Source organism: Terrapene carolina, unplaced genomic scaffold, assembly GCF_002925995.2.
Source record: "Terrapene carolina triunguis isolate 2854851 unplaced genomic scaffold, T_m_triunguis-2.0 Scaffold171, whole genome shotgun sequence".
NCBI classification, from domain to species: Eukaryota; Metazoa; Chordata; order Testudines; family Emydidae; genus Terrapene; species Terrapene triunguis.
Window position 1 is genome coordinate 1707564 of NW_020664522.1, and position 22312 is coordinate 1729875.

The 22312-nt window shown below is 42.4% G+C and overlaps 1 protein-coding gene across 1 annotated transcript in view; it reads left to right on the plus strand.

The window, feature by feature from the left end:
* The first annotated feature begins 6069 nt into the window (after nucleotides 1-6069).
* LOC112118247 (mucin-5B-like) overlaps nucleotides 6070-22312 on the plus strand; it is a 67996-nt gene continuing 51753 nt past the window's right edge. The window contains exons 1-9 of the mRNA XM_029912048.1: nucleotides 6070-6151; nucleotides 7806-8061; nucleotides 10146-10260; nucleotides 12534-12621; nucleotides 16052-16194; nucleotides 16676-16904; nucleotides 17467-17592; nucleotides 18637-18754; nucleotides 21733-21871. Of these exons, the coding sequence (XP_029767908.1) occupies nucleotides 6070-6151; nucleotides 7806-8061; nucleotides 10146-10260; nucleotides 12534-12621; nucleotides 16052-16194; nucleotides 16676-16904; nucleotides 17467-17592; nucleotides 18637-18754; nucleotides 21733-21871 (1296 nt within the window). The remainder of the gene's footprint in view (nucleotides 6152-7805; nucleotides 8062-10145; nucleotides 10261-12533; nucleotides 12622-16051; nucleotides 16195-16675; nucleotides 16905-17466; nucleotides 17593-18636; nucleotides 18755-21732; nucleotides 21872-22312) is intronic.

Here is a 22312-nt window from a genome sequence, read left to right on the forward strand (position 1 = left end):
TTTGGGTCAACCAACACATTTTGCAAATTCATATCAATTTTGGTAAAAAAACAAACAAACCCTAAAAATGTTGAAAAAGTCGAAATGTTTCATTTTGACATGAAAAGTTTCAACTTTTCCTTTCAAAATTTCCTTTAATTTTATAAAACATCAAACACTCAAAATCTAAATGAAAAGTTTTTGTTTTGGGTCAAAATGATTTGATCCAAATGATTTTTTTTTTGTGCTTCACCAAAAATTCTGAAAAAAAATTGGTTTTGGGTTGACCTGGAAGGAAAAATTTGTAATGATTTTTTTCAGAACTGCCAGTGAACTGAAAATCCATTATTCACACAGTTCTGCCTACAGCCTATTGAGATCTGTCAGTGTTTTTTGTGCAAATGCCTAGACCAGTCAGCAATGTAATTGTTACTATATGCAGACATTGTTAAAAAAATCTTTTAAAAAAATATATTGTGTGAATTTGTTCCTTACGGAAGTGAGGACCTGATGCCATTGGTGGGAGCCTTCCAGCTAAGGGCTAACGAAGTTTCCCAATTCTTATCGCTGATTCAGCAAACCCTATGGCAAAATCTGAGTGGGTAGAATTTTAAATTTCTGATGTTCTAAGGCAAAAAAACCAAGAACCCCAACCTTTTTTTTTAATTAAAAAAAATAAATAAAATCTTTCTTCTTCGTACATCACAAAGAAGCAAAGAAGGACACAACCCCACTTTTTTCCACTTTGCAGGTCACCTTTAAGTGAAATGGTTTTATACCATGGTCTCGTGACTATGATCAGACCCAAATCGAGTGGGCCAAATTAATCTTTGGTATAAATTCCCTGAATTCATTGGAGTTATACCAGGGATTAATTCTACCCATTTTGTACTTGTGACCTACTGGTAAACTAGAATATGACTAGCTATAAAAAAATTAATGTAACAACCACTTACCCTAAAGACATTGCTAGTTCACTTTGGCTATTTATGTTTATGGTTTACACTCATAGGAATGAGACCAAGAGCAAATCTCACTCTATCTTGGCTAACCTTACACTGTTAATTAAGTAAACTTCATTATCCAATAGAGGACTGGATAAACCTGGTGTTTTATGGTGATATTTACGTTAAAAAAGCCACACTTTCTCTAATCCGAGATTAACTGGGAAGGCAGCAGGTTTCCAGTGAGAATCCTACCATCATGCAAACTATTTCCACAATGGCACAAGTTACAAGATACTTTATTGCTTAAATTTCGGTTTGCTGCAGCACTTACATAATCCATATAGGACTCCCCTTCCGCACAACTGAATGATATGAATGCAAGTGCTGAACTTAAGTACTGTGGTCCAGCTGGAGATGGATGGTATTAATTCCCTCAGTTATTCAATAAGTATCAGCATAAGTGTGTCATCAACAAGTGTCTAGAAAAGGGAATGGGATGTGATTTATTCCTTCATTACTCCAGTTTTATGCCAGCGAATCTCCAGTAAGGCATGGGTGAATCTGGCCCATAAAAGCGTTTCCTCTGTATATGATAAAAAGTGGAGTTAATATTTACCTACTGTATTAACTAAAAACAATTGCCCTTCAATGGCAAATGATCCATGAAATATGCTGGAAAAAGGCCAAGATAATTGTACCTTTGCCAGGACATCTGTGGAAAGCAAGAATCTTAGATCAACTGCCTCTTAGGCCAGGGGGCCCAATAAAGGGGAAAATTATTAATTCTAATATTGTTACAGAGACAAAAGTTATATGTTGAAAGCCTGCAGTGGCATTGGTTCTGTGCTCTGGGTTCAGCATACCCACAGGCTCCTTGTTGGTATGAAATGGCTTACGAAAAGCTACTTCAATCCCTTATTTCCATTCAAAATATCCCTATCATATCAGCATCCCTGAAATCGCTGCCCACTGTGTGGATGCTTGTAGTGATTATTGAGAGCATGGCAGAGCATCTTTCTGGAGAGGAGCTGGAAACGGAACATCCCGATCAGTTACTGGCAGCAAATGTTGCTCCCAGAAAATAGACAGAGAGGATCCGAGCACAGGTAAAAAACGGACAAGATAGAGATAAAGGGGAAGAAGAGGGAGAAGGATCTCCTTTTTGTTTGGGCAGTAAAAGCCTTCCAAATTGCTTCTGTTCTGTTCCCAGGAAAGGATGCCAGCTAACTTAAGCCAAACTTTTTTGCTGAGTGCAGCAAAGGCGGGTGGCAGTGCTCACGGCTCTCTGATTCTCTACCCAGCCTGTTCCCCAGAAGCAGTGTGGGGGTTTCTTTAACTTGTGCCAGCTGGCAATATTCCCCCAAGGGAACATTTACCAGATGGCGATTGCTGGAGCAAGTCACACACTAGCCACTCCTTCTGCCATCTCTGACATGCCCCCAGAACACCCCATGCCTGGGGGCTTCAGGGAGAAAGCTGCAGTGATCAGCTCTGCTAGCTCTAACCGTGCTGGGGGCTCCTCCACATTAGGGGTATCCTCAACAAGGGGCTGCAGGAGGTTGCTGCTGCCTTTGCATGGCCTGAGCGATATAAAAGGAAAGGAGCAGGGCTGAGAATCTGGCCCCTTGAGCCTTCTTCCTTCCCTCACCTCACTGCAGCATGCCTGAGCAGCAACCATGGAGACAATACCTGCCTACAGCACCATGCCAGGACTTTGCCACTCGGTCTTACTGGGGAGGATTCAGCCGAGTTCAGCATCCCTTCCTCACCCTTGGCCAAAGACACCTTTTTGATATTGCTCCTCCCATAAAATACCAGTCTGTGTGAGCCACTGATTCTTGAACAGTCTCTCCTTGGTTTAACCACCCCTCCCTAATGTCATCACCGCTAGTAGCAGCATGGCCGTCATGCATGTGGGGATACCCAATTCTGGTTCACTCATTGTTTGACCAAAGCCTGAACCTGATTATTACAATAGTACCCCATCGAACAAAGGGGAATTAGGATCATCTGAATATCCGTTATCGCATATTCTCTTAACTCTGATTTATCTACCGGGAATTCTGTGGTTTGACATCTTAAGTGTTCAGGTAGGCATGGAGTAGAAGAAGAGCTGTGATTAAAAGGAAAAGGGGCAGAAACCCAGAAGTTCCATCCTTGGTGCCATAAAGTCTAATGTCAGCTTTGTGCAGCAGCCAAAGTGGCAAAGGTTCAAGAACAGACTTTACCTCCCAAAGGGCCCTGGTTTAATTGTGACTGACAGACAATGGAGTTAATGGGGCACAGGCAGTGGGAAAGGGGTAATGTGAACCCATGTGTCATGTCCTGCACAATGTGCTCACCTGCTGGTGCGGGATTTCCTTAAAAGCAACAGCAGCAGCAAATCTTCATCTGGCAGAGACTTGCACCTGCACTTCTGTGAGTTACTCACTGAATGCCTGTAAACCTCTCAGGGAAACTGTAGTAAGAAATCAAAGAGCCAGAGCTAGGATGCTTAACTTTGTATGTGCCCGAAAGTCTGGTAAAGCAGCAAGCAAACCATCCATAACATAGTACTCAAGGTCTTGTTCATTGCACGCTGAACAAGAGGTTAATTCAGTGTTGTCAATGCGCCCTTATCTTAAGGGGCATTAAATGAGGGTGAGGTCAAAATTAGTTTTAAACCATCTTTGTGCTCCCCCAATTTCAGGGTCATTCTGGCTCAAGTCTCGGCCCAGAAAGACATTCTAGCAGCCAACTGTAAGGGAACCCATGCCATGCAGCGTCATCTCAGCAGCTGGAATTGGCTGGATGGGAGGGCAGCTAGCACAGGTGCTATTATGGTGGTTGAGGATATAGTCCAGTGAGCAGGTAAGCCAGCTTTTAGGGCAGTTTTGTACCCGAAGAGTAGGGTAAATCAGCCCTAACATCAAGAAATCAAGCCCAAGAGTTAGTCACAGGAAATAACCTTGCACAATGAATATGTGTGATAAGAAAGTTGCAACCCGTTTATGGAAAATTAGCAAAGGGAGAAAGTGGAAAGATTGTCAAAGTATAAATGATTAATTATTCATCCAGCAATAGGTATAATGTATGTTGATAGATAGAAAGAATGGTATAGATAGAATGATATAGATACAATGAATGGTATATATAGAATGAATGTTGGGGAAAAAAATCCAATTTAAAACCACTGTACCCTCTTTTATGTTTGGGATGAGAATTTCAGATTTTGAGCTCCCACAAAGTATTTGCTGCAGATTCTACAGCATGGGGCACAGGTCACTTGTTGGTTTCAACTAGAGCAAATGGCAGATTCTCTATAACTTGAAGTCTTTAAATCATGGTTCGAGGACTGCAGTAACTCAGCCAGAGGTTATGGGTCCATTACAGGAGTGGGTGGGTGAGGTTCCGTGGCCTGAGATGTGCAGGAGAGAAGACTAGATGATCACAACAGTCCCTTCTGGCCTTAAAGCCTATGAGACTCCTTAGTAAAGCAGGAAGAATAATGGATTTTTCAGTTGGCTGGCATTTTGATAAATAATAAAAATTGTTTTGGGTCAAACCAAAACCAAATTTTTCAAAATTTTCAGCAAATTAGAAGTCGAAAAACTTAGTTTTAGGTTGAATGAAACATTTTGTTCAATCTGTAGCATTTCATTTCAATTGGGAGGTGTAAATGATTTTTAATTTTTGAAATAAAATTAAAGAAAATTTCAAAATGAAAAGTCATTTCAAATCAAAATGTTTTGCTTCAAAAGTGTTGAAAAGAAATGTTTCATTTTTTTCAAAAAATTGTTAGTTTTTTTGACTCAAACAATTCAATACTCAGTCACTAAATATTTCACGGTCATCAAACATGCATTTTTTTGTTCAAAAAATTTCTGTCAAACAAATTCACCCATATCTGCTCATTAGCACCTCGGCACTTCCATTTGCACATAAGTCAAGTATCACACACAGTCTTGAGTTCATTCAGAATAAAGGCCCTAGTGATGCTGGAACAGCAGGGAAAACTGTTGCAAGAGAAATCACTGTCCATAGACATTCACAAACATACAGGGTTCAAGAATGACTCTCCCCTTGGCTTAATGTTTTCGGGCCAGATTCTGATGTTCTTACTCACATTGAGAAGCACCTTACTCCATGAGTGGTCCCATTGACTCCAGCAAGCTACTCTTCAACCTAAGTAATGGGCCTTGATTTGAGGTGACTGGCGATGCAGATATATTTTGTGTCTCCGTCCTTCTAAGTAACCCCCTGCACAAGTGCATAGACCAGCTCATGATTGAGCCCTAATGGTATTTTGGTGGGCCTGTGTGAATTGGGCTTTTGAAATCTCAGAGCCTGACAATGAAAACCAACTCCAATGAACCAATGAATCCCAGCTTTATGGGAGTGAAGACTAAATCACCCTCCTCTCTGTGCAAAGCAAGGTTGAGCCACATTTATATGGTAGGGGTAAGAAGTTTGCATTCTCTACACTAACACTGCACCTGTTCTGTGGAAAGTCGACTTTAGTGTCCAATGCAGTTAACCTGGCCCCTTTCATGAGCCATTTTGATTTCACTTTTTAAAGTCCACCACTCAGCTGTCAATATTTTTTTCTTTAAATAAGCCATTCCTTTATGTCTGACCCTACAGTATTTTTTCCTCTATTGCTCAGAAGTAGCCATCCAGCCAGCAGAGGGAGCATGTAATAATAACCAACAAACTAATCCTCAGGAAGAGCAATGCCACTGGTGTCTGAACAAAAGAGTAAGGGACTGAATCAGGGCCATGAGTGCTTGTGTCCAATAAGTCACAATAAAAAGGAAAATGTTTGCTACGAAGGAAAAGACAAAACTGGAAGGGAAGAAAGAAACACCATTTTAAAGTATTTAAAAGGGGAATGGAAAAAGCTGCAGTGAATTCCCTCATGCCCTCCCACCCCCAAAATTAAGTACCACAAAAACACGTGGTTGTCTTTTCAGAAGGAAATGTGAGTGCTCAGTCTTTTAAGCTAGAATCAGCGAGGGAATAATCAGTGAAGCTCCACCTTTCAGGGACCCTGCCATCAATGTTTTGTTCTCACGCCAAATTCCTGGACTATAAAACTGTGCCGATAAGCCAAGAAAAAGGCATTTCCCTGGAAGGATTTTCAAGTTACCTCTTCTTAGGTGTGATGGGGAAAAAAAAGGGAGGGTCACTATGGATATTCTGCCTAATTTGGAGTTATTGCGAGGGCAAAACACCAGTGCAGATAGGTAAGAAAAATCTAACTCTGCAGTTGTGTGCTTAGATATTTACCTCCATTAAGTAACAAGTGCAAATGTCAAATTAAAATATACTCGGTTAGACTGAGATATATGTGCATGCTGTAAATAGCTTAGCACTGTGTATGTACACTGCAAATGAACCTCATTTAAGTAATTCATTGTTTTTCTTTGCGTTAAAAGGCAATTCATCAGCCATTCCACTGTTCCAAGCTTAGTTGTTTAAAGAACAGATTTGCTGGACACAGTTTGTAATATCGAAAATGGTGACATTCTTTTAAATTGTTTGACTTTTATATAGTCTCTAGGGGAAATTTTTCTGCATGATGTCCCCTAGAGCTGATTGCCTGGTACCTGCACTGTAGTAGGAGTACTATTTTTTTCCCTACTGCACTGTTACCTTCTGATTCCTGGTTCTGACTGTCTCATAGCTTTCTGAGTTAATTTATTACACGAACAGTTGATTGTGAATTCATGTGATGGCTGCTGCAGGGTTAGTATTTCTAGAAACTCCACACCAACAAATGAGTAAAACCTACCTATTTTCCCTCGCCTCGTATGCAGAAAGGTGCTATTTTATTCTACTCTACTCAAGTGTTACAAACACCTATTACCAAATGCAATCTGGAAAGACATATTGGCACCTTAGTTTGTTTTATTGATGCATCTTATTTAAATAAAATATATTTTCAACGCACCCCTGCTGATTCCCAGTTAGGAATATTTCATAAAATTTCAGAGTTCACAGAGTATTTTAAGGGCTGATTTTGATGTGGTCTGTGATGGATATTGCTAGGTTAATATTACTGAAGGCCATCACATCAACAAATCAGAAAACCTTTCCCATTTTCTCCTGCCATTCTGCCAGGTAGGCAAAATGAGAGGCTTAAAGCATATTGCAGCAAAGTGTAATTCCCGTTAAAGGAGAATTACACCAGTTTTGTTTAGCTTTGCAGTCTGAGGTTGATTCTGAGATGTAGTTTCATACACAGTCAAAGAAAGTTTTGATGTGTAACTTTAGCATATGCAATTGAAAACTCAAGGGGTTCAGTCCTGAGTGGCGGATGAAGCAAAGGTGTCTTTAAGCATCACAAATTGGCTGCATAGAGGCCAAGGTTCTGGCCCAAAGCTTTTTGAGATGGGACTGAGTTGTACTAGAAGTTGGAGGTCCATTTAAGGTACAGCAAAAGTTCATTTCTGGCATCCCTCTCAAAGAAGGGAAACGTCTGCTGAGTTAATATTAGACACACCTCTGAATTTGAGTAACCTGTGAAATGAAGAGTAGTTTAGAAAAGTTTTTAATTACAACTGGCATTTCTGAGTCTACTGCTGGAGGCAGCCATCTTGCTGAAAAGTGATGTTATTTGTGGCACTTGTTGGATGAGAGCCCAATAGAAGATACTGCAAACCAGTTTCCAACCTGTTTAATACAGTTTAAGGGGAGGTTTACAGAGGCACCAAGAGCACTTAGGTAGCTAACTCCAGCTGAAAGCCAATGAGAGTTGGATGCCAAAGTGCCATAGATGTCTGAAAATCTCCCCCTTAAATCTTTAAAGTGCCACTTCAATGGCAGGTGCTAGGCACTGTATAAATAAAGCCTTGCAATACACACTGATAACATTACCCCCCCCATCTCTTTCTACAGTCCAGCGCCCTGCAGTCACCAGGAGTGAATGTTCCACCTGGGGCAGTTTCCACTTTCAGACATTTGACCATGTTAAATTTGATTTCCCCGGAATCTGCCACTATGTTTTCGCCTCGCACTGCAATGACAGCTACCAGGACTTCAACATCCAGGTCAGGCGCAGTGACAAGAATGGATTTCCAGTCTGCTTCACTGCTACCATTGATGGAGTGCTTCTAGAGGTGAAAGAGTCAGGCATCACAGTGAATGGACATGAGTAAGTAAACATTTATTGTTCTCCCTGGACTAAGTTATTTGTTCTAAGTACATTCTTGTATATTAGCAATGCATTAATAGCCCTTCTAGACTTGGCAAACTCATCAAAGGAAGGAATACGACATTCAAAATACCCCACATTATGCAATGGAACTGTATACCAGGTGAGAGAGTTTTCAACCTGCACTCAGCTGGTAGATCAGATTGTGCCACAAAGGATGAGGATTGACAGAGCTTGTACTGTAGTTTGTATCTGAGTTAGTGCAATTAAAGTCCTTCTGCCATTGAAAACTCTTAGAAAGTTATACAAGGACTGATCCTTTGAGGTGCTGAACAATTTCTGTGAGAGCATCTCAGCTGCCACTGACACTAATAGGAGATGAGGCACTCAGCACCTGGCAAGTGTTCCATCAGAGTTCATAGATGGTAAGGACAAAAGGGACCCTTATAGTAATCTATTTTGATTTTCTATATAACACATTTCCAGCCAATGATTCCTGCATCGTGGGACTAGGGTGACCAAATGTCCCAATTTTATAGTGACAGTCCCAATATTCGGGCCTTTGTCTTCAGGGCCAGCTCCAGGCACCAGCCTGGCAAGCAGGTGCTTGGGGCGGCCACTCCGGAGAGGGGCGGCACGTCCAGCTATTTGGTGGCAATTTGGCGGACGGTCCCTCACTCCTGCTCGGAGCGAAGGACCTCCTGCCGAATTGCCGCCGCAGATCGCGATTGCGATCGCCGCTTTTTTTTTTTTGGCTGCTTGGGGCGGCCAAAACCCTGGAGCCGTCCCTGTTTGTCTTATATAGATGCCTAATACCCTCCACCCCCATCCCGATTTTTCATACTTATTACAGACCCACAATTAGGTGATGATCAAAATAAGAACTGAAAGAATCTTCCACAACTAAAAGGTCAATCCAGAAACTGTTTTCTCCCATTTCAAATTATACAAATATACTGAAACACTGAAAAAGTATACATGTGGGATTTCACCTTGAATGGTAACCTGAAATGAACTGGTAGCACTCTGTGGAGCATGGGGTAAGTATGATCCATGCATGAACCACTGCTAAATACAGTGACAGCCACATGTAGAATTAGCTGAATTTTTTTTGAGTGATTTTTCAAGAGCAACGCCCTGTAAAGTGCGTATTCCAGCACAGAGATATCAAGAGCAAAGGCAAGGGCTACACCTGGCAGAAACACTCACACCCTCCTGGTCAAGCAAAGATGGAAAAAGTACAATTGGCCATTGTTTCTGTCCAGACATCCAGAAGTAGTGGAACATAGGAAAGAGTCATTAGATTGCAAATCTTAGTGACAAAAGGCAGATGCATCTCGTCAATCAAAGGAGAAAAAATCTGCAATTTCTTCCAGTTATTTCTCCAACCAAACAACTTACCCTTCCTGTATTGCTAAATGGAATGGGGCCCCAGCATGGTCCTGGTATGTAAGAGAGGACTGCACTATGGAAAAGGTTGAGGAACCCCTGCTTTGACTTACATAGGCTGAGCATTAGCTGGCTATCCAAACTCCGTTCTTAGCCAGGCATAGGCAAAGTGAGAGACTATCATCTGGCTCAGATGCAAAAGCAATATAGATGGCACTGCAGGCCAAAGCATCTCCCATACCCCTTAAAGGCAGTGGAGAGAGAACAGGAACCTGTGGTACCTCACACGGGGGAGCCCCCAGGGCAGACAAGCAACGCCCCGCCCCGCCCCAGTACTATGATCTGGCTCCTCTTACTGTCTTGATGGATCTGATCCTCAGCTGGTATAAATCAACATAGCTACACTGAAGTCAATAGAGTCAATCAGTTTACACCAGCTGAAGATGTGGCCCAGTATCAACAGGCTAATGGACAAAATACATTGCCTTGTGGATTAGGATTGGCAAAAGGGCATATTGGACAAGATAAAAGAATGCATTGTGCATAAATGGAGACCAACACTAACTTTTACATGAACATACTTATACCTTTCATTGCTTCAATTTGACTTTTGTTAATTTTTCAGTACCTCTGATGAGCGAATTTGATTTGGGCTCTATTTTATAGTTTGTTGTTTTTTCTGCTCTGTTTTTTAGGATTCCCCTTCCCTTCAGCTTGAAGAGCATTTTGATTGAAGACACCTGTACTTACTTCCAAGTCACATCCACGCTTGGCCTGATTCTCAAGTGGAACTGGGCTGACACTCTCTTAGTATGAAGATCCAGTTAGTTGGTTATTTTAGTGAATTTTAGTGTTGCTGAAAGGTGCTGGGTTGACAGCCCTAGAGACTGTGGTTCTCTAATTATCCACTTAATGGGTGCTTCAGAGATTTTTATTCCCTGCATCACAATTCAGAGAGTTAAAGAAGGGAATAGAGAAGATAGAAAAAGATTGAAAAGTTGCTCATGTGGCTAGAAGGCCAGCTTGGTATCCATATGGGAAAGGATACATGGTAGTCACATGGTAGTTCAAATTCTGATTTAGTCTGCTATTTGCCCCAGCCAGCAAGACATAGAAGTGCTATGAAGTTTGCCTTTGAATCCAGTGGTGAAGAGGATAAGCCAATAGGAGTCACTATCAAGTGGCCAGGAGCTCATTCTCACCAGGTTTCCGCTGTTCCATGAACACTTAGCATCCTGTCTAGAGTGGGGCTGTAGTGCCTGATATGGGGAGGGAAGAAGCTGTCATACCACAGGATACTTGTATTATTGGTCTAGCTGTGTAATATATTGCAATTAGCTGGTAGAAATAGCAGTTGTTAACTATTTTTCCCTTTGAATTTGGCCTGTTTCCTATGAGGTTCTATTACAGGTTTATTACTAAACAGTAATGTTGCAAATTTGCCAGACATATATTTACATCTTTTAATCCACTCACTTGTATTTGCAAGTTTACGTATACTTTGTAATCTGATTTCCCCCCCTTCTGTTGGGGGATCACCTTCCCTCCTTCATTTGATGTAGTTGAGTTTATCTAAACAGTTTCTAATTGGAGGAGCTTGGGTAAAGTACTCCTAATTATTTTCCTGGCTTGATCTTCATTCAATAGGTGTTTCATGAGCATTGTTTATGCTCAGTAATTCTCAGGATTTGGTCATCCCTTTTTCTAATTAGGCTGTAAGTATATATGTCCTTATTCAGCTTTTTACTGAAATCAATGGGAATATCCCCGAAGAAAACTGAGGTCCAAATACTACCCTCAGCCACCTTGGTATAAATCTATAGTAACTATAGATAGTCCAGATTTACATCATGTGACTGAGAGCAGAATGTGCCCCTTCTAGTAAAGACCTCCGAATTTGGGCCACAGAGTGGATAATGAGAAAGGACTTGTTAAAACCAAACATATATAATAAAGAAAACAACATTTTATATTTAACTGAATCTTCATACTTTAACGGTATTGAAGCAAATGATGTACATTAAATAATGTTCCAAAGAAATTAATAGATAAACACTAAAGGAATGTGGCTTAGCTGTTTGTTTAGAGAGTTTCCTTTTGTTCGGAAATACCATTCAATGTTTTCACATGATAGAAGAAATTTGACACCTTAGTGCTTTTCCATACTGAAAACTCTGTGGATAAATGTAAAGTAATGCACATTGGAAAAAATAACCCCAACTATACATACAATATGATGGGGGCTAATTTAGCTACAACGAATCAGGAAAAAGATCTTGGAGTCATCGTGGATAGTTCTCTGAAGACGTCCACACAGTGTGCAGAGGCGGTCAAAAAAGCAAACAGGATGTTAGGAATCATTAAAAAGGGGATAGAGAATAAGACAGAGAATATATTATTGCCCTTATATTATATATAAATCGATGGTACGCCCACATCTTGAATACTGCGTACAGATGTGGTCTCCCCATCTCAAAAATGGTATACTGGCACTAGAAATGGTTCAGAGAAGGGCAACTAAAATGATTAGGGGTTTGGAATGGGTCCCATATGAGGAGAGATTAAAGAGACTAGGACTTTTCAGTTTGGAAAAGAGGAGACTAAGGGGGGATATGATAGAGGTATATAAAATCATGAGTGATGTGGAGAAAGTAGATAAGGAAAAGTTATTTACTTATTCTCATGATACAAGAACTAGGGGCCACCAAATGAAATTAATGGGCAGCAGGTTTAAAACAAATAAAAGGAAGTTCTTCTTCACAAGGCGCACAGTCAATTTGTGGAACTCCTTGCCTGAGAATGTTGTGAAGGCTAGGACTATAACCGCGTTTAAAAGAGAACTGGATAAATTCATGGAGGTTACGTCCATTAATGGCTATTTGCCAGGATGGGTAAGGAATGGTGTCCCTAGGCAGGAGAGAGATCACTTGATCATTACCTGTTAGGTTCACTTCCTCTGGGGCACCTGGCATTGGCCACTGTCAGTAGACAGGATACTGGGCTAGATGGACCTTTGGTCTGACCCAGTATGGCTGTTCTTATGTTTTTATGTTCTTGTCTTCTTGTTTGTTTTTATTTTGTAGCTGGACTTGGAAGATACATACAAGGGGAAAACATGTGGTCTGTGTGGGAACTATGATGGCAATGAGAAGAATGATTTGCATTTGAATGGTAGGAATTGGATATTATATGTTCCTTAGAGTTTTATGAAGCATGACACAAAACCTAAAAACCATTTTCATCTGGTTTGCTGAAAGGTACCCTGATATACACATTTTGACAAACCTAGGGTGAATTTTGAGAAACCTAAAGCTGATTCTTGATTCTCAGGGGGGTTGCAAACCTGAAAAGATTCACACAAGCCCCATTGAACCAAAGTTAATTGCAGACCTCTCATATTGTACCGCTACCATATTTAGGGTTGCTAACTTTCTAATCGCACAAAACTGAACACCCTAGCCCCACCCCTTCCCTGAGGCCACACCCCCACTCACTACATTCCTCCTCCCTTGGTGGCTCGCTCTCCGCATCCTCACTCCCTTTCACTGGGCTGGGTCAGGGGTTTGGGGTGTGGGAGGGGGTGAGGGATCTAACTAGTGGTGGGGGCTCAGGGGTGGGGCCAGAAATGAGAGGTTCAGAGTGTGGGAGGGGGCTCTGGGCTGGGGCAGGGAGTTGGGGCGTCGGAGGGGGTAAGGGCTCCAGCTGGGGGTGCAGGCTCTGGGGTGGGGCTAGGGATGAGGGGTTTGGGGTGTAGGAGGGGGCTCCAGGCTGGGGGATGGGGCCGAGGGATTCAGAATGTGGGGAGGGGCTGTGGGTTGAGGCAGGGGGTTGGGATGCAGGGGGGTGAGGGCTTCGGCTGGGGGTGCAGGCTCTGGGGTGGGGCTGGGGATGAGGGGTTTGGGGTGCAGGAGGGGGCTCCAGGTTTTGGGGGGCTCAGGGCTGTGGCAGGGGGTTGGGGCTTGGGGTCAGGGCATGGGCTTACCTCGGGCGGCTCCCAGTCAGTAGTGCAGTGGAGCTAAGGCAGGCTCCCTGACTGTCCTGGCTCCGCTCTGCACCCTGAAAGTGACCAGCAGCAGGTCCGGCTCCTAGATAAGGGGTCCAGGAGGCTCCGCGCACTGCTCTTGCCTGCAGGCACTGCCCTCCCCCCCCAGCTCCCATTGGCTGTGGTTCCTGGCCAATAGGAGTGTGGAGCCGGTGCTCAGAGTGGGGGTAGCACGCGGAGCCCTGTGCCTCCCCCTCCCCGCCTAAGAGACGGACCTGCTGGCTGCTTCCAGGGTGCAGTGCGGTGCCAGGACAGGTAGGAACTAGCCTGCCTTAGACCCGTAGCACTGCCAACCGGACTTTTAACGGCCCAGTCGGTGGTGCTGACCAGAGCCGCCAGGGTCCCTTTTCGACCAGGTGTTCTGGTTGAAAACCAGATGTCTGGCAACCCTAAATATTTCCCCTTGATAGTAATAGATTCTAAGGTAGTTGCACTTTCATAGTAGGGGTGGGTAGATGTTCCCTCCATGACAGGTCTTCACATTTTCATCCTCTTACAGTTAGGAACCAGTGTGATTTTGCATTTGTATATTGTTAAAAATAATCAACAATGATCCGTACTTTCCAGAAACTTCAGTGAGCTCAGGATAATGTTTACAAAAACCATAGTGCAAGCTACCGGCAGCTTCAAATATTCCACTGTGCTGGAAAGAGGCCAATGCAACCCTCAACTCTGGCCACCAGGCTCCCTCTGCTTCTGAAAATGGAGGGGAGCCTGCACCCCTGGATCAGTGCTGAAGGGGAGCAGCAGGGGGAATGTCCCCCTGCATTGGGCTCCCCTCCTGGATGTTCCTCAGGTTCGGGCTTTGCAGGTGGAGTTCCCAGGAGGATTCTTTTCCCTGCCAATATCTGTGCAGGAAGCAAATAGAGTCTTCATTAACTTCAACATCATGCCCTGTGGTAATTCCAGGGGCACACAGTGATTGGGGAAGCCCCTTGCAGTATGGCTCCTGCAGGAGCCAGGCTATCTGAGGCCTGCAGCTACTCATGGGACCTAACAGCACTGAAGAGGCAAGAGTATGGTTGCCAACCCTCCCAGTTTCTCCGGGAGTCTCCTGGAATCGGGCTCTGTCTCCCAGAGGCTACCAAAGCCAAACCAGGAGATTTTAGGCTGCTAAAAGTCCGGCTGCGCAGCAGGGCTAAGGCAGACTTTGCCTGGTCTGGCTCCGCACTACTCCCGGAAGCGGCCGGCACATCCCTGCAGCCCCTGAAGGAGTGGGGTAGGGAGCTACGCGCTCTGCCTCTGCCCTGAGCAATGACTCCGCAGCTCACATTGGTTGGGAACTGTGGCCAATGGGAGCTGCAGAGGCGGGGTGCCCACAGGCAGGGGGAGTGCATGGAGCCCCCTGGGGCTCCCCCCAGGGGCTGCAGGGACGTGCCAGCTGCTTCCCGGAGTGGCTCAGGGCCAGGGCAGGCAGGGAGCCTGCCTTAGTCCCGCTGCGCCGCCGACTGGGAGCTGCCCGAGTTAAGCACCGCCCAGCTGGAGCCCACACCCCTCACCACCTACCGCACCCCAATTCCCTGCCCCAGCCCAGTGAAAGTGAGTGAGGGGAGGGGGGATGGAGTGGGTGGGGCAGGGGGCAGGGCAAGGGTGTTTGGGTTTGTGTGATTAGACAGTTGGCGACCCTAGTCAATGCCCCCTCTGTGGTAGCACTGTGCCTCCATTGGATCCTGAGGGATCTGCATGTTTTGGGGATAGAACACCCCAATCTCTTTCCATGGGAAGGGAACATTCCCCTCCCCCTGACTGGAGGAATTCAACGGAAACTCTGAGCTGAAACTGAGTGTTACCTAGATACAAAGCCAGAGTGGTTGAGCAAAATACCTATTGTCATATCATGGCCCTCCAAGCCATTTTAAATTAGGAAATAAAGGGTTATGTCCAAACAACATTACTTTAAAATCCATTCTGGACCCACACTGCACGTTGCCAACATCGGCAGTGCTCACAGCCTGGATCAGCCAAAAACTTGCGCTGCTGATAGCTCCTGGGTACATGAGAAATGTGAGGATTTCAACTGCACTCAGCCCCTGCAAAGGGGAGAAATGAAAGGAACACTACGTGTACCCTTTACCATTCTTACGTAACCCTACCAGGCTAATGTAGGGGACTTCAGGATTCTGGGTAACAATTTCAATAGCACCTAAATTCTATTTTCAGAATTGACTTAGGAGCCTAAAGACAAAATGTTCAATGGGACTTAGGCTCCTAAGCCACTTAGATACTTTTGACAGATTTACCATCTAGCTCAAATAAGCACTTAAACAGTTGAAACCCCTTAAGACTGATGATCTCTAAGTGAAAGGTCAAAGTTCACTTTTTAAAAAAAGACTCATCAATTCCTAATAAAAGTGTTCCTTATTTCAGGATTCTAACTCAATAGGAATGATGTCTGTCAGTCACTATGTTTCAGGTGTCTGGGTTATATTAAATAATTTGGGTAAAGAACATGTTGCCCTAGAGCACAATAATTAAATGTGTCTTCACAATACAGAAGCAGAGCTGAAGATTTGTTTCTGCATTTGATTGGTATTCAGGATGTACTTGGGAATTTTCCAGGTTATAAACTACTCCCGAGGCAGTTTGGAAACCTTCACAAAGTAGAGGAGCCCTCAGAAAAGTGCCCTGATGTAGCTGAAGATGAAGATGCCAAAAACCATAAAAGTCGCTCTCATCAACAAAAAAATAAATGTAGTAAATATGTAAGTGTGTGCAGCCGGTGGCACAGTAAGTATAAACCTCCCTGAATACAATAAAGTACAATTCCAGAAGTTATCTTGAGGCAAATATTATATAAACAATGTTCAAAGAATTAAAATTCTTCAGGAATCCAACCATGAATCAGAGCCCAAAATGAACCTGTAGTTTTAAGAATCTGCTATTATAGCATTACACAGAAGTTTATAGTGGAACAATGCACATGAGTGAGTTACAGCCTCCAGTCCAAGAAGAACAGCAAATGAGCACATCAAATGTCTGGCAGGCCTTTTCTGTGGGCTTAGTGATCATGGGACAGATCCTCAGCTGGCGTAAATCAGAGTTCACTGAAGCTAGATGATCTGATGGTCCCTTCTGGCCTTAAACTCTCGGACTCTGTAAGTCAATGGAGCTTTGCCAATTTATATTGGCTGAGGATCAGGCCCCAAGATAAGATGTGGATTATTCCTTTTTCTTTCATTACAGAAATCAAAATGCAAGAAACTCCTAGCCCATCTTGGGAACTGTTCCAGAGTGGTTGCTTTTGATGACTATGTAGCCACCTGCACCGGAGACATGTGCATCTGTGCAAAGAATTCTTCTTCTGATTCTGCTTTGGTTTCCAGCTGCATATGCAGCACCCTTAGCCAGTATTCCCGAGACTGCGTCCTGAATGGGGGAATCCCTGGGAAATGGAGAACCAAAGATCTTTGTTGTAAGTAACTATAGAATTTGAATTCTGTAACCAATTCAGTTGGCATCTAAGAATAATTTATATATCCTTAGCAGTATTTATCAGAGAAGATAACTGCAGTGTTCCTTTTAATGTGTTTTATAAGAGCTTCTGAAATTAGGTGCTTTCATAAAATTCTCTGTTTCGAATGATTATTCCAAGAACTGAATACGTTAAATAAAGATTAATAATGAAAGTATTTAGTGCAAGCTTCTGAGTGTGTGTGATGATCATCTGCCTGACAGAGCATGTTATAACAGTGACTACTTCAGTTTGAGAGTGAGTAAACAGTGAACTAGTAGTGTAAATAACGTTATAGTCTATAATGCCTGCCAATTTAAAAACTGCAAGAGCTGTTGGCTTATAAAACCAAAGTAACCATAAACGTAACTGGTTCCTAAAGTGGATAAAATTACACTAATGCTCTGGATAGAACATTTTATAACCAGGATTGTTAGTTTCGTTTGGAAAATGATAAACTGCATTTAGAGCATTGATTTACCCTCTACATTACCCTCTACAAATGCTTCATTTGGGTTTGCAGTCCAGGAATGTCCAAACAACCTGGAATATATGGAATGTGGAAACCCCTGTGCCGACACATGCGCCAATCCAGAGAGGAGCAAGATCTGTAAAGCCCCATGTACTGATGGTTGCTTCTGCCCTGCTGGTAAAGTAGCATCCTTCTTATAAGAGGCCACGCTCATCAAGGGACTAATGGGGAGATACCTTTTGTTGTTCAGTGAAAGGCATTCTTCTTCATTAAAATGTGAACATACTTAAATAAAACTGTAGACAGAATTTTACATTCCTTTGTCTGGAAAACTGGCAAGTAGACAGATACTAGTTTGTGTCTTACAAGGATGTGTCTTGCATGGATTGTCCCGGGCAGTCACGGAATATCCAGTATTGACCCACGACTAGGGAAGAATGAACAGTTTCTTATAGCAGAGGAATGGATTAATGTAAAGACTGGTTTGAATTACATCTCTTTCTCCTGGCTGAAGCCAGACCTCTAAAGGGTCAGGATCATGACAATGGAAAGGAAGACAGGAGGGTCACTGGTGTAGAAACAGAGAAAAAGGCACAGGTCTGGTTGGGGAAGGATCAGGGAAGGAGAAGCTGTCTCGATGGGGAGAATATAGGCAGAGAAATGTTGTGTGAGCCTGGATGGGTGGTCAGGCACCTCCATGGTTTCAGTTAAGTTTTCGATATGTGTCCAAATCACTGGGAACTTGCTCTTGCTGAAGTCAAATACAAAAAAATGTGTGTGCAGATGCAGGCTTGCACATAGATAAATGGAGGCTGGGTTGCAGCCCTGAAGTTCCTTTCTTATTTCTGAACCAGTATTAGAAATGGATGGAGACTGTATCATAATCTTGCATTTGGCCCTTTACAATAGTGCCACACATGATGTCACTTTTCAGCAAGGTGACAATAGACAGCCCCATGGGATCAGAAATGCACATTGCAATTAAAACCATTTGCACTTTAGCCATGGTGAGAAATGTCTCCTATCACCTAACAGATGAACTTTCAGAATGCTGCAGACAATGAGCAAAAAGACGTGATTTTCCTTTAAAACATATAGTTCACCCCAAGCCAGACATGCAGAAATGTCCAAGTATGATGTACTGTGTTTTCTTATTTTCTGAATTTTCTTCAGTGTCCTTCCTACCTTAAGAAATAGTAATTAGCCAGTGTTTCTGAACAGGGACTATTCTCGATGACATGAATGGCAACAAATGCATCCCCACTAACAGCTGTCCATGCATGTTTCAAGGCAAAGTCTATGCAACCGGAGGGTCCTACTCCACTCCTTCTCAAAACTGGTATTGTTACAAGCCTAATTATATTAATGTAGCAGATGCATTTATTAGAAAGCATTGATGAGTTAAATGTCATTGTCTCCACACCCCGGTCCTAATATATGTCTTAACTAAAGATAGTATTGACACAAAACTTAGGATCTGATCACCACCAGACTCTAGAGAAGGTCAGAGTGAGATCTGAACATCATGTAGTTATGACCTTAGTTGGGAGTCCTTTGCTGATACTGAACCTGAGACTTCAGAAGCTGCAAGCATGAGCCTCTCCTGTCTGAGATAAAGGATCAGGTCTAGTTAGCTTGGAGGGATTAGCTGACTCAAACTTCTATGTGGTCTAGTCACTATGGGGGGACGGTTACACTGTGTTAGTGTGGGTTGCATTCACAGTTAGTTCCTATAGAAATAATGGTCTGCTTCAAAGCCCTGGATCTAAACCCCCCTCAATGTTGAGAATGTGTGGATCTGGGTCCAAACTTTGCAGCTTGAGTCCATCTCTAGTCTTCACCTATAAAAGGTTTTCACTGAAGAGACCTGTCATGTATGCTGTTTGCCAGTTTTCATTTTACTCTTCTATTCATCATTCTAGTGTCCATTGAGAAGCTCAACAAACAAGCTTGCTTTTCCTGCTGGCCTTGTCTTTTCCTGTTTGCAAAATTTCCCTTAGTTCCTCATGAAGTCCAAGCAATATGCCCATGTTTTGCTGTTTTCCTTATATGTGCATTGCTCTAAGAATGAAGATTCCCTGTTAGCTTGAGTTCTCCATACCTGCTGAACAGCTGCATCTGCAGCACAAAGTGGTGTAGGCCCTGCATACAGACTCATTTATGTTCTCTGCAACACTGGGGAGAAAGCTATTGATTTAGAATCTGTAAGATATTTCTCAACTAATTATAACATCCTGGGTTTTGAAATAGTGTCCCTTTCAAGGGCCTGAGTCAAAGCCCATTGAATTACAGGAATCATAGCAATGTTGGGCTGGAAGGGACCTCAAGAGGTCATCTAGTCCATCCTTGTGCACAGAGGCAGGACCATGTATACCTAGATCATCCCTGGCAGGTGTTTGTCTAACCTGTTCTTAAAAGCCTCCAATGGTAGCAATTCCACAACCTCCCTGGGTAACCTATTCTGCTATTTAACTATCTTTATAGTTACAAAGTTTTTCCTAATATCTAACCTACATCTCCCTTGCTGCATATTAAGCCGGTTACTTCTTGTCCTAACTTCAGTGGACATAGAGAACAATTGATCACTGGCCTCTTTATAGCAGGCCTTAACATATTTGAAGATTGTTATAAGGCCCCCCTCAGGCTTCTTTTCTCAAGATTAAACATGTCTCCAGTGTGTCCACATCTTTCTTAAAATGCAGTGCCCAGAACTGGACAGAATACTCCAGAGGAGGCCTCACCAGTGCCAAGTAGAGCTATAACCCCCAAACCTTTTCCTGCAGTACTACCGCCTAGCCACTTATTCTCCATTTTGTATTTGTGCATTTGATTTTTTAATCCTAAATGTTGTACTCTGCACTTGTTATTGAATTCCAGCTCGATATTGTCTGCAAACTTTATAAGTGTGCTCGCTATGCTATTATCCTAATAATTTATGAAGATATTGAATAAAACAGACAGAGGACAGATCCCTGCAGATATTTCCTTCCACCTTGACTGGGAACCATAGATAACTACTCTCTGAGTACAGTTTTCCAACCAGTTCTGCACCCACCTTATACAGGAGTTATATTTTCCTAGTTTGCTTATGAGATAGTCATGAGAGACTGTGTCAAAATCAAGATATATCATGTCTACTGCTTCCTCCCTATGCACTAGCCCAATAACACTGTCAAAGAAGGAAATTAGGTTAGTTTGGCATGATTTGTTCTTGACAAATCCATGTGGGCTATTACTTATTCAGCCTATTATCCTTCAGGTGCTCACAAATTGGTTGTTTAATCATTTGTTCCAGTATCTTTCCAGGTATAGAAGTTAGGCTGACTAGTCTGTAATTTCGCAGGTCATCTTTGTTCCCCCCTGTGAAAGATAGGACTATGTTTGCCCTTGTCTTGTCCTCTCGGACCTCACTCATCCTCCAAATAGTTCTTGAAGATAACGGTTAATGGTTCCAGGATTGCTTCAGCTAGATCTTTAAGTACCCAAGGGTAAATTTCTTTCCATTAACTTCAGTAAGCTTTTATTCTTTCAGGGCCTGATGATGCAAAGCCTTATACATTTGGGAGGAGCATTGCATTGAATAGGTAGCTGAGTAACAAACTAACTAGAGCTGGTCCAAAACTATGCACTGAAATGTCTTTCCAACTGAACATGCCATTGTGGATAGAAACAGACACGTTTAAAAAATGTGTCAATTGTCTCTGACATTCCACGGGAAAAATAATATTTCCAAATTTAAAAAATGTTGTTTCTGAAATTTTTGTTTGGGGAATTCCAAAGCTTTGTTTCAGGGAATTCTGAAATTTTATTCAAACCGTTTCATTACAACATGAACAGGAAACAATTTGATCTAGAAAGGAAGATAATCAATCAATCAGTATTAAGTAGCAGCTGCAATTGATTATTTTAAAAATGAAATGAAATAAAGTAATAGACTATTTGAACCATTATATTCTGTCCCATTATGATGTGTGATTTTTACACTAGTGCATGTTATGAAGTAATGTAAAAATAAAAAATATTATAAAATAAAATAAAATTCTAAACGAAATTTCAGAATTCCAAAATGAAAATTTTCCAATTTGGAATTTCTGTTTGGCAGAAAATTTTGAAAATATTTGTTTTTGTTCTGATTCAGAATGAAACAAATTTCAAAATGTTGAAATTTCCCTGAAATGGAAATTCTAAGTTTCAGCCAGCTCTACTAACAACAGGAAGAAGAAGTGACTGATTTATACAGACATCTCAAATTTTCAACACAGATGATATCTCCTCACATGTATTCCGATTATAACTGTTCCTCTTTGTTTTTTATAGTACCTGTGCTGGTGGCCAATGGGTTTGTGTATCTCTGCCTCTTTCTGGAAATTGCAACGTGGAGGGAGGGTTCCACATTACTACGTTTGATAACAAAGAGTTCATTTTTCATGGCAATTGTCATTATGTCTTAGCTAAGGTATGAAAAATAGCTTCTTTAATTTCTCAATCTATTTAGGATTAAAAGCTAAGATATGTTAGAGCTTTATCGCCTCATTTGCTCAGATGGCTCCCAATCTAACAAAGCACCTCAGCATGTGCTTAACTTTTAAGCACGAGTGGTCCTATTTGCTACCTCATAAGTCTGAATCTCATCTGCTCTGTGCTTATCAGTGGGTCCTTTCTGCATCAACACAACTTTTTAAATAAGTTTTAAAAAATTATTTACTTTTCTAGGGGACCTATTAGCATAGATTTCCTCACTTTGTCCTGGTGGAAAATTGTCTGGCAAATAAAGGTGGATGAGCTGGCCCCTTCTTATCCAAAGACCCAGCTCCAAGTAGCCCTTTGAAAAATAGACTAGCAGCAGATACTGAAGGAATGGACCGTAAGGGAAAGGTTAACGGGCATGGTTTTGCAA